The sequence below is a fragment of the Humulus lupulus genome, chromosome 6 (assembly GCF_963169125.1).
Source record: "Humulus lupulus chromosome 6, drHumLupu1.1, whole genome shotgun sequence".
Classification (NCBI taxonomy): domain Eukaryota; kingdom Viridiplantae; phylum Streptophyta; class Magnoliopsida; order Rosales; family Cannabaceae; genus Humulus; species Humulus lupulus.
In genome coordinates, this window is record NC_084798.1 from 4,336,323 (window position 1) to 4,349,269 (window position 12,947).

General features: G+C 33.9%; 1 protein-coding gene across 1 annotated transcript; it reads left to right on the plus strand.

Annotated features, from left to right (window-relative positions):
• Positions 1–2,892: 2,892 nt before the first annotated feature.
• Positions 2,893–7,770, plus strand: LOC133783717 (UPF0481 protein At3g47200-like). Its single transcript, XM_062223364.1, has 3 exons — positions 2,893–2,938; positions 5,524–5,571; positions 6,316–7,770. The coding sequence occupies exons 1-3, from the start codon at positions 2,930–2,932 to the stop codon at positions 7,654–7,656; spliced, it is 1,398 nt and encodes a 465-aa protein (XP_062079348.1). The 5' UTR covers positions 2,893–2,929; the 3' UTR covers positions 7,657–7,770.
• The last annotated feature ends 5,177 nt before the right edge of the window (positions 7,771–12,947 follow it).

A 12,947-nucleotide genomic window follows, 5' to 3' on the forward strand; every position in this document is an offset into this window, starting at 1 on the left:
CATCCGATCAGTCTTACCAAAAAAAGTTCGAGATTGTTTGACAAATGTTTGCATATTCTTCAACTATATGTGCAGAACAGAATTAGAAATGAAAAAATTGGATGCATTGCATGATGAGATTGTGAAAACTCTATGTAACCTTGAAATGTTAAATTTTTAGAGTTGAAAGTGTAATATGTATTTAATTAATTTTAATTTTTATATAGCCTACGCACAATGTTCGGAAAATGAATACATTTGCACATTTACAAATTTGGTAAGAGGTTCTTGCCCAAAACAACCCCAAAGTTATGAATGCGGTTTTTATGTACTAAGATACATTTATGATCTCGTAAATCCACTGAATCCGACAGAAGTTATCAAGAAGAAAGTATGTAGTATTTTTTATTTTTTTTTTGCTTAAGAAAAACTTGATATAGTATTTAATCATCTAATCTACATTAACTTGTCAATTTTGTAGTGGTTTGACAAAAAAGAATACAATGTCAAGGACGATCTACTCCCACTACAAAGCGATTGGTTAGCTAGATTAATGTCATTTATTTATGAAGTCTAATTTTTCATATGTGCAACTTGCTAACTTGACTTATATGTTAAATGTTATTTGTGTGTTCTTATGTATGTATATGGAAACTAGTATGATATGTGAATGTATATACAAATTAGTAATAATATGTGAATGTATATAATAATATGTTATATGTCATCTTTTAATTAGATAATAATTTATCAAATTAGGTATATAATAATATGTTATATGTTATCTTTTAATTTGATAATAATTTATCAATTTAGGTATATAATAATATGTTAAATTCTTATTATATAAAATTTAAGTATATTATAATAATTAATAAAATTAGGTATATTATATAACTGGAATCGAATTATTGAAAAAAAATATATATAATTAGTAATTGAAAATAATTATAAAAAAGAATTGTTTTATCTACAGTTATGTTAAATAAACCGCGGAGAAAGATATTCTTTTTCTGCGGTTTATTTAACATAACCGCATAGAAATAATATATTTTTCTGTGGTTTATTTAACATAACTGCAGAGAAAAGTGTGTCTTTTCTCCGCGGTTTTTTTAACACTTTTCTCTGCGGTCGAATACACTCTCAAAAACCGTAAAGAAAAGCAATTTTTTGTATTAGTGAAAACGCATGGAAATGATATTTATTATAAGAATTTTTGTTGAATATATATTATTCAGGTAATTTTGAGTAGAAATAATTTAAGGTGAAATGATTGTATGTTACTTGAAATGTAAAATAATAAATTGCAAATAATAATTATTTTTGGATTTTTTTTTTCTTACAAGAAACATGATGTTATTATGATGTGTGAGTGTTATTTTGAAGATTAATTTCATAGATTTTTTTTATTTATCAAAAAATAAAAATAAATTTAACTTGGACCTAAAAGTATAATGTACCACATAGTTATCAATATTCTTCACTAACGTACTTCAAGATAAGGAATTATAAAAAATACAAATTAAAGTAGTCCTTAGAGTTATAGCACAAGAAGAAGGACTAGCATAAAGAAGAACTAGTAGTATTAGAAAAAATTATTGTGGTATGCTTCTTGTGTTGACTCTGGTGGACCAGGGGCGTAAACATATGTAAAAATCAGAGTGTAAGTCGACTCCGGGGTGAACATGAGGACCATGTATTTATTTTTATATAGAATTATTGATGATCACCCCTACCCATGCAAAACACATTGTGGGTATGAGAGAGAAAAAATCATTAAATAAGATTGCAGATATTTCAACATTTTAGTCAGGATGGTCCCGTCAATCGACCCATGCAAAAGACATTTTCCCTTTGACACAAAACAGTGTCCAATAGGAATTGACCCATCTATTTCTATAACCACACAAGAAATTAATGTAATCTTATGAGACTCATCTGTTCCTGTCTTACGTAAAAGTTTGTTTCAGTAAGTAAGGACTGTTTTTATGTTAATAGCAACACCGATTCTTGTGGTATGTAAAATTCATTTTTAGAATAATAATACAATTTATAGATTCTTCTGTGTTTATTCTCATTTTCCTTCCTCTCGATCTTTTTATTTTATTTTGAAAGTAAATTCTTCATTGTCAAAATCTTAAAGTTCTCTTTTACATCCTCATTATATATACTACCCTTCTAGTCGCAAAAAAGAGTGTTGTTATTTAGCACTTTAAGGTGTTTAACACCACATGATGTGTCCCCTTATGATTGGTTAGCAATACCCCATAATCCTTATTAAATTCAAATAAGTGGGACCCGATGTGGTGTTGGGCACCAGTAGTGCCCTAGAGATTCTCCGCAAAAAACCTTTAATTATTATTATTATTATTATGGGTTTGAACACTCTTAAATTTTTGACGAAGTGTAACATTAATCAGGCATTGGAATTTAATTAGTAAGATTAACTATAAATTATAATTAGTTTTAATAATAATCACATTTTTTTAGTTGTATATAAACATGCTAATTCTGTAGAATATTTTTTATTAAGTACTTTTTGCCCTCTTCAATCAATCAAGTAAATTGAAACACATCCAAAGTTATCAAAATTATTCAATCATAAAATTATCAAATATTAATTTCTTACGAATTTAAATGTGCAAAGTTAATTAAATTATTAGAAAAAATAGTCGGTAGAATAGTTTTTTATTAAATACTTTTTGCCCTCTTCAATAATTCATCGGGGTAATTTTTTATTTTATCTCTTATTTGATCTATACTGCATTCATCGTTTATTTTAGTTTTGGGTGTGTGGGACAGAGGGTAGATGAATAATTAATTAATAGCTTTCAATGAAAAATTCCTTCGAAGTTATTTTGGTTTGCTATATATAGACCTCGTGTCTAGGAAACCTCATATATAAGTCTTTAGAGTTATTTTGGAGAGAAAAGTTGAGTTGCGGGACGCCATGTTGAAGGTATGCAATTCATAGATTTGTATTTTCTATTATCTATACAAAGTTTGATTGAAGTATCGAAATTCATGAAGAGAAATTTTATGAGAAGAAAACTATGCTGCCATACTCGGTTTTTTATTCAATTTTCATATATATATATATATATATATATATTTTAGATACTTTAGTTTTATTTATAGAATTTTTTAATTATATTTATTAAATTAGTATTATTTTCAAATAAATTTGAAATAAATAAACAATATTATATATATAATATGATAATATATATAATATAATATATATTAAACTAAAATATTGTTTATCATTTTTTAAATATATATATAATATAATAACTTTTTTAAACGTAAATTAAATTTTTTTCAATAAAAATTAAGATTATGTATTATATATTATTATTATAATGATTTTTTATAATATTTAAATTTATATTAATATAAATATTAAACATCTAGTTTTATATTAAATATTATTATTATATTTAAATTCATATTAATATAATTAATAAAAAATCAGGATTATATATTATTATCAGTAGTTTATAACATTTAAATTTATATTATTATAATAATTATTAAATATTTAGTATGATATATTATTATAATAATGATATTTTATAATATTTGAATTTAAATTTAAATTTATATTAATATAATTCTTATATATATGTAGTCTTATATTAAATATTATTATAATAATAATATTTTATAATATTTGAACTTATATTAATAAAATTAATAAATATCTATTTTAGTTAGTTTTAGAAGAATATTCCGTTAAATATTTATAATATTTCTTTAAAGTTAACAAAACAAATAGTTAAAATCAATAGTTTTCATTATTTACACACTTTTTTATATAGAAGACATATATATATTGTACTTGAAACAAAGTCATATATGCATATTTATTTAGGGGAAGACTGTTTTATGCTTTAGGGTTTTTTTTTTTTGCTAACTCGTATGTGGGTTTTTTTTTTTTAATTTTTGGTACATGCAAAAGTTGTAACTTCAATTTTTTTTTACGATGGTGTATATTGTAGTCTTAGGATATGTTGTAAATTTTAAGAAAATTTTGAATACTTTTGAGTGCGAAATTCTTAATTAAAATAGTCCTCTACACCTGTGTAAGTTATTTTTATTTATTTTTTATACAAAAGTGAAATAGATTCCTTGAAACTCTATTTTAGATATCCTCAATTATTTAAAATTTCCACAAAATATTATAAATAACCACAACCTACACTATCATTAATAAAATTAGGATTATACACATTATTTATTTGCCAAAAAAAAATAAAAGAACGTATTCATATAAGTTAAATTAAGAAACATACCACAACTCCTCCCTATATATCTCTATATCTATATTATATATAGAATTCTGAATAACTTTCGTTAGTTATTCCTTCTTTTATGTCGTTTTTAATTCAGTCCTTGTTATTTTGGCTTTATATGTTGTTAAGGATATTAGTGTCAGCAGTCCTCTTTTCTCCTTATTTCTACCATCAAAGTAAATAAGTCATACAATTGCAGTAATATACATAGCCCTTGAAGATATATATATATATATATATATATATTTCAAAGAATCAATATTAAACATTATTATTTATATCGCGGAACAAAATAGAATTAATGGCTTCCGACAATAAAAGAGATTTATGAATTCATCTTTATATATTTATATATACTAGATGCAAGTAACGTATGCACGTTTGTTTAGTTTTATTTATAGAATTTATTAATTATTTTTATTAAATTTATATTAATGTCATATAAATTTTAAATAAATATCATATTTTAATTAAATAATTTATTTATTTTTGTTTAAGTTTATGTTTGTTCTAGTTTTTGAATTTGAGAGTGACAACAAGAGATTATATATTATATGTTTAATGTAATATTAAATATTATACGTGGATTTTAATTTTAAGTTTCTTGTTAGTTTTTTTAAAATAGCAATTTGTTGCTAATTTACAGTAGATTATATTATATGTTTAATATGATATTATTTTAATAAGTGAGTTTAAGTTTAATTAAATTTTATTTAAGTTCTAAGATGTATGATTTTATTATTTTTAAATAATTATTATTGTAAAATATCTAAAGAAGATCATATTTTAATTTGTTTAATTATTTATTATTTTTAAATAATTATCATGTAAAATATCTCAAAAATATCATATTTTGATTTAATTAATTATTTATTATTTTTAAATAATTATTATTGTAAAATATCTCAAAAATATCCTATTTTAATTTTTTTAATTAATTATTTTATTTTATTTAAGTTTAAGTGTTTACAAATTACCGTTAAATATAAAAATATTCTGTTAAAGTTAACATTAAAAAAAATAAAAAACCGTTAAAATCAAGAATTTATGTTATGTACACACTTATTATATAGAAGAGATATGTTAGTCCAAACATAACTAATATTTCTCTCTTTATTCATCTTGCTGTTCCCCAAGTTAAAGCGAAGCCCTTTGGGGTTTTTTTATTTTTTATTTTTGATGTGGATCTTTTTTCATTAGTTTAAGTTTCTATTTTTTTTTTCTCATTGATTTTGTGTTTCTTTGAAAGGGGGAGAAATCTAATTCGGTGATTAGCTCATTCTTGGAATCTAAATTGGTATGTATATATATTTTAATATATTATAAATGTTTGTTTAACGGAATTTGTTGGTTTACGTAAAATTTAATATTATTTTTTAACACCGCTGATTTTAAAGTTATCTAAATAAGAAAAATAAAATAAAAAATAAATAAGTCATCTAAATAAGGTAAATGAATTAAAAATATAAAAAGAAATAATAAATGAACCTTAAATTATTCTATCAATTACGTTTTAAAAATATAACAAAAAAAAATATTTATGTGTTTAAATTTATTATTTTCTTTCTTTTATTAATTATTTATTTTGTCACTTAATATATTTTATTTATCTAATCATATATATAATAGTGACATAAGACATAAATATACGTATTTCTTTTTTTATTTATTATTTTAATAAGAAATTACTTAATTGTTATAGCCATTAATTGAATAATATATATTTATATATAAATTTTGTTCACTTTAATTTTAATTGTCATAGATTTTTTTTTTCTTTCTGAAGTGGCCTTATGTTATAGATTTTGTTTGTCATAATCAGTTAGTGCTCATCAAATTGGTTCCCGCTTGCTCCTTTCTCTCTTTCTCTCCCTATATATGAATAGAACCACCACCCATGTACATCATAATGAAACCAAAATAAAAATGGAAGCAGAGAAACTGAATTAATAACTTTATATTAACTAAAATTAAATTAAAAAATGGAAATCTTGATTCAAAAATTAATGTATAACTAGTCTTCCTGGAACGAAATTGACAGGAGGGCAATGAATCTAATGATCGAAAACTTGACAACTACTTCTCTGACGATTGTGTGATGTTTAGAGTCCCCAAAATTCTCCGTCAAGTAGATGAAGAAGCTTACACTCCTCGCATGGTTTCCATAGGCCCTTTTCATTATGGCGACCCAAGCTTTAAAGAAATGCAATCTCACAAGGAGAATTATTATTTCCAAAAATTTCTTGCACGTACTGCTAACGACAAGAAGAGAAATGAGAAACTGTCTGAATATGAGGGTGCGATAAAGGGTGTGATACTTTCTAAATATGAGGGTGCCATAACGAGTGATCTCAATCATGATAAGTTCACAGAAGTTATTCTCATAGATTCTTGCTTCATAATTGAGCTCCTCGCCTTATTGTGGGAAAACATTGGAACAAGAAAAAAAGATTCCATATTGAAAACTCCATTACTTTTTAATACCATAAAGTTGGACTTGCTAATGCTTGAGAATCAAATTCCATTCTCTTTTCTTAAGGACCTATATGATAAGTTTTGGAAGCCTGCTAACGGACCGACGTTTCTGGAGCTTGCCAAGAATTTCTTTGGTATTTCTTCAAATTCCCTTCGTGAAAATGACATAAAACACTTCACTGACTTGTACAGAATGTCATTTCTCCCTAGGGATTGGGTTACACGTGCTCGGATCGACATTGAACAATATGATGTTGGCAGGGTACAGCATGTTTGCTCTGCAACGAAGCTAGACAAAGCCGGCGTTGATTTTTGTCAAGCACCAGAAGAAGATACACTACTGATGATTACTGTTCCGAAGCAGGAATGGTGGCGAAAAGGCATACCATGTCTTAGTTCCCTTAAACTTCAAGTTCCTCAGTTCACCATAGGGGATGGCACAGAATATATTATGCGAAACGTAATGGCATTGGAGCAATGTAAGCCTGATCCGGATTACAAATTTCCCATATGCGACTACATTTATCTGATGAATGATCTCATAGACTCCGAGAAGGACGTTGATCTTTTGGTTGAGAAGAAGGTCATTAAACACTTTCTTGGAAGTAACAAGGAGGTGGCGGACATCATCAACAAACTTGGCAAGAATATATCCCTAGCGAATAATAAAAGGTTCATCTACAATTCACAATGCAATAAACTTAACCAATTCAATGAATATTGGCTCAACCGTTCTAAAGCAACTTTCAAAAGGATTTACTTTAAGGATGTTTGGACGGGTAGCTCCACTGTTGTTGGTGTTTTCGTACTTATATTCACAATAGTTTCGTCCTTTTGTTCAATCTGGTCGTTTGTGAAAGATAACTTTGGTTCAGCCAATCAAAGCATCCTATCCTTTTCTTATTAGTTACTACTAAATTAGCTCCTTTGCTTTGTATTAAACAAGCTATCTGTCGCTTTTTTTTTTTTTTCTAAGTTAATGTGTATTGTATGCCATAATTAAATAAAATTGAAATTTTCGTTTCATATTTCATGTTTGTGATGATATTATTATTATTTATTTACCTGGAAGAAGTCAACACTACTACAAAACTGGGCTTTCCCGACTGGGCTTTCCCGACACCCAACCACGACAGTCAACAGAGTTGACTGTCGTAATTGCGTAGCGGGGCTCTACGCCGACAGTTAAAAAATGTAGGCATACAGACCAACGCTGACAGCTAATAACTGTCACCGTTGTTTTTGAGTGTCGCGATGGATCCCATCGCCGACAGTTAATTCGAGACCAATACTGACAGTTAAAATGTGTCGTTATTAACCCCAACGCCGACAATTAATTCGAGACCAATGCCAACAGTTAAAATGTGTCGCTATTGACCTCAACGCCAACAGTTAATTCGAGATCAATGCCGACAGTTAAAAGGTGTCGCTATTGATCCCAACGCCGACAGTTAATAAAAGTTCAATGCCGACAGACATAAAATGTCGCCAAAATTCAAATAAAAAATTATAATTAATGAATAATAAAATTTTAAAAATAAACTAAATTATGTAAATATGTATTTATTAAAAACTTTTAAAACTAGATTTTTTTTTTTTCTAAATTTTTCATATTATTAACTTTTGTATTTATAATAATTTTTATATCAAATTTTAAATTAATTATGATATTAAGAGTAACAATACTTTAATTTAATTTTATAAAAAATATTAATTAATAAATTGTAATACTAAAGTCTTAGTTAAAAAAAATTATTTGAAAAATTTGCGAAACTTTTTAATGATATTAAATAATACATATATAATATTTAAAATTTTGATTTTCTAAAAAATAATATATAATGGAGCAAGCAAGTTTCGAATGTCCCCCCTCCAAATCATGTTAGATACAGTTTAACACTACACCAACACATTTTATTGAACAAGAATGAATATAACCATATTTATATAGGTGTTGCACTTTTATTTTTTGGCTTGACCTCAAATATCATAATAGACACAATCCTAGGTCATTATTTTTTCTCAGCAGCATAAAACCACAAGAAGAATAAAAGGAGAAGGTTGTACGGCGGCAGGGGCTCGGGGGATGGTGGTCAACGGCGGCAAAGGGGCCAGGGTCGGGTCGTACACTGGCAGGGCGCTCAGGGCTGGGCTCGACAGCAACGATTGGTGGCTCGAGGGCTGGGCTCGACGGCGGGTGGGGGGTCTTGGGTCTGGGCTTGATGACGTAGGGGGGTCATGGTCAGGCTGTATAGCAGCAGGGGGCTTGGGGCTGTGCTCAACGGGAACGACTGGTGGCTCGAGGGCTGCCCTCAATGGCAGGTGGGGGATCTCGGGTCTGGGCTTGATGGCATAGGGGGATCGGGCTGTACAGTGGCTAGGGCTCGGGGCTGGGCTCGACAACGACGACTGGTGGCTCAGGGGGTGGGCTCGACGGCGGGTGGGGGGTTCTCGGGTCTGGGCTCGATGGCGCAGGGGGGTCGGGGTCGTGCTGTACAGCGGCAGGGAGAATATTCATAGTCAGGTATTCATATTTTTCTCCTTTCTATTTTGAGTTGATATTTAGTCTGTTGTATCACAGCTACAATATATTCAAGTAGGGCCTAATTTGAAGTAATTTGTATACAATTGTTAGTTTTGTTCTCATAGTTTTGAAGTAAGCACAACAAGTGAACTTGAGATATATGGTGTTTACCGAGTTTTTCGGAAACGAATACAAACAGAATAATAAAAAGATAAGAACTGTAGAAATGCTGAAATGGAACTAAACAAACAGTGTTTTTACGTGGTTCAGGCGTTAACAAGCCCTAGTCCACGAGTCGATGTTATTATACTTGGAAAAGGTTACAGTAAGATGGCTGGTGCACAAGAACTTCACACACTCACAGTGTTTCTCTCGGGTTCTGTTGAAGAAGATGAAGCTAGAGAGATTTTAGTAGAGTTTTTGCTATGTGATTTGTTGGCCGTCCCTCTTCTTGTAAAATGAAGGGGTTTTTATAGCTAGGGTTTCGGATTAGGGTTTTTCTCTACGTACCTGAGTCTTAATTACACCAGCCATAAATAGGGGATACAACTACTGTAGTAGCATGGCTACAAGACTCTATGTGGGTATATTTACGTGAAAGTATGGGGAACACACAAAGTCCGCCGTCTTTTCCAAGTTGTCAGCAGAACAGTAGGCGAAAAGGTACCCTTAGGCGTGCTGGGATGTGTGCGGCTTTGACCTGACGGGCGTGTCAGGCGGGATCCTGTGTCAGACGGATATCATTCCAAATATGCCTTCTCCTAGACTCGACCGTTCGGTTTTGTTCTGTGCGAGGCACGGAACTGTTTCCGCGGAGACCACTCGAAGAGCTTCTCCTGGAAGGGGCTTCCCCGAAGGATACCCCTTCGGGAGTCCGGGAGAGTCGACGAGTTTCTGTGTTGTGCTTGCTTGGAAGAGTAATCCAGACACTAAACAGGAGAGGCGAAGCCTTTCTGTCCATCCGCGAGCTCTGGTCACCTACCGTGAAAGACATCGATAATTCTGCTTCCCCGAGGACATCAATCTAAACGCTATCCGGAAATCTAGATAACATTTACCCCCCAAGGTCACGGAGCTTCGAGAGATCCAGGAGCTTGTACAGTCCTCCGGGTATTTCGGTCTCTTAGATTAGGCGAGGGGCCACCTTCTGTGTTCCCGGAAGAGTTCCTTTTTCCCGCCTGAGTGTTAGTATGAAAAAGAAAGGGAATTTCTTGAGTTTGAACTCAAGTACTCAAGTGCGGCAAGGACCACGTGTCATTCTGGGAATGGTTCTGCGACCAAGACGTGTGCGTGAGGCGACTGGTTGAGTATGCGTGCGTCAGTCATCTGAATAATGATTTGACGGTTTTTAATGGTACTCCGGGCCCGAGGTGGTGTAATGATGGGAAATAAATACTTTATTCCCATCCGAGGAGTCATAAATAGGATAGTCGCTTCATCTCCAGCCGTTGGATCTGATGCACACGGAATGGGAAGATCGGGACCGTCCATTTGAGGAATTCGAAACGACTTCTTCCCTGCTATAAAAACGAGGGAAAGGACCTTTCTTCCTCTTTACGCTTCGAACTCTCAGGCTTCCCAGCTTACGTTCCCCTGAACTTGCCATTTCTTTTGGTAAGTATCTGGAAACTTTTCTTTTGATTTGGCAGTGGGTTTATTCGCCGAAGTTCCTGGTTTGAATCGCCGTTCGTCTTTGCAGCTTTTACTTCTCGCGATCGTGCTGTGCAGTGATCCAGTTACTCCTTCAACCTCCAACTACCCGAATATCAGTAAGTATTTCTACTTTGCTCTTTCCTCCCAAACCTTAGGTTGTTGGTAGTTGTTACAGTAGAGGTTTCTGCCATTATCGCTTATGTGCATGCGTGAATAGGGCTTTGGTAGGCATGTGATTGATGTGAGTCGATAAGTAGCCTTTTTTGCATGCTTGGGCGATCTGCGTTCGGAAAGTCGTTCCTTGTTTTGCTGTTTTAGGGCATAAGCATGAACGCCTTTAGGGTGTTTTTCTCTGGAAAAACACTTCTTTTGGTGGGCTTAGGCTCAGAGTCGGAGTCTGGTTCCTTGCTGCCCTTCGGGTGGCATGGTGCCAATCCCTCGGTAAGCTCGGTGGGAGCCTCTCCAAGCAGTTTTCGGGGAGGGTCTCCCCGACGCCTTTGATACCACTAGGGTATGACAAAGGTGCTGACTGCTTAGAGTGTTTTCTTCTTTCTTTCTTTTGTCCAGTGACGAACATCTCAAAGGAACAACTCCTTGCTGTGGGGGAGGCTGATTCTGCCCAAGAGAAGGGTTCCCCTGTCGCTGGTGCAAAGGGGAAAGGAAAGGCGAAAGTGGTCGCGGCTAGTCCACCGACTTCCAATAGTTCCATCTGGGAGATGGACCAGAAGCCGAACCTTTTCAGGAATTATGGCATGCTGGAGCTGTATTCCTCCGAGGCAGGCCTGAAGAACATCCCAGGTCTGATGTGGCATCGTCTGTCGGTGCTGGGCGAGTCGGCTAGCCAGAGTCACGAGGGCTTCGGTGCCTGGAGCTGGGCACACATAGTGTGTGGGGTGCACTTGCCCCTAAGGAGCTACTTTGCCAATTTCTGTGTGAAGGCGGGGATTGCCCCCTTCCAGTTGATTCCTCCCAGCTACAAGCTCCTAGCAGGGTGGTTCATCTTTTGCAAGTCCCGGAAACTGGAAGCTCCTACCCCGGAGGAGGTGCTGTACTTCTACGGGTTGAAGTCTCAGCCTATGAGGGGTCATTCAGATAAGGTGGGGTTTTACAGGCTGGAAAGGCACCCGGACGTGATGTGCCCCACCTGTCATACCGCGAGGGTTCCAGACCTCCGGGAATACTGGTTCCTGACGACTGGCTTTCCGCTGAAGAGGGTGCCAGCCCTATCTTTGGACTTCAAAATCCCTGGTAAGTGCTCCTTCCTCTCCCTTTCAACTTTGTTTCTTTGTGTTTGATTTGCCTTTTGGGAGGATCTCTAACGCTTGCATTTTATTTTTGCAGAAGTCGTTCCGCGGACACCTCGCTGCGCGGAGATGATAAGGAGGTCCAAGTTCTACGAAGGGCTTTCTGAGGAAGAGTTGAAAGTGGAGGGACTTGTGACCTTCGAATCGTTAAGGGGGTATGGGTTACTTGCCTCCTTCCAAAACATCGAGCCAGTGAGTGGCAGGGGGCAAAGTCAGGTGTCAGCTGACATCCGAGAGCAGATTGCCCTGGAGCTGTCCAAGGTGATCACCCAAGCAGCCCGGGACGAAAATACTTTATCTCCTAGTTGGGCGGAGAGGTTCCCCGACCCCCAGCCGGAGGAAGAGGAGATCGAGGCTCGCCACGCCGCGGCTTACCCTAACGAAGGGGCTCCGGGGGCTAGTACCTCCGGGAGAGGTAAGACTAGTTTTCGATTGATCCACACCCCCAGCCTGTCTGAGGTTTCCCGGACCTCTCAGATGGGGTTTGATCCCCGTTTCCTTAGGCTAGATCCGCGTAGGATACCCTTCGACAGATATTGCGATAGGGTAGATGAGCTCCTCGGGTGTCTGAGTGACGGTAGTCTGCCAGAAGGTGTCATCATGGTTGACCCTTCTTCCCTCAGCATGTCATTCCCGGACTTCAAGGAGTACGGGAGCTTCCTGGAGCAGGAAGCGATGTTTTATTTTGCTCGGGGAAGGCCATCCACGTTTCTCGTG

What these genes read in the sequence shown, in the direction of transcription:
- LOC133783717 (XM_062223364.1), top strand. An exon ending in CATTCTTGGAATCTAAATTG is followed by an intron (nt 5,572 to 6,315) that starts GTATGTATATAT and finishes CGAAATTGACAG; the next exon opens with GAGGGCAATGAATCTAATGA.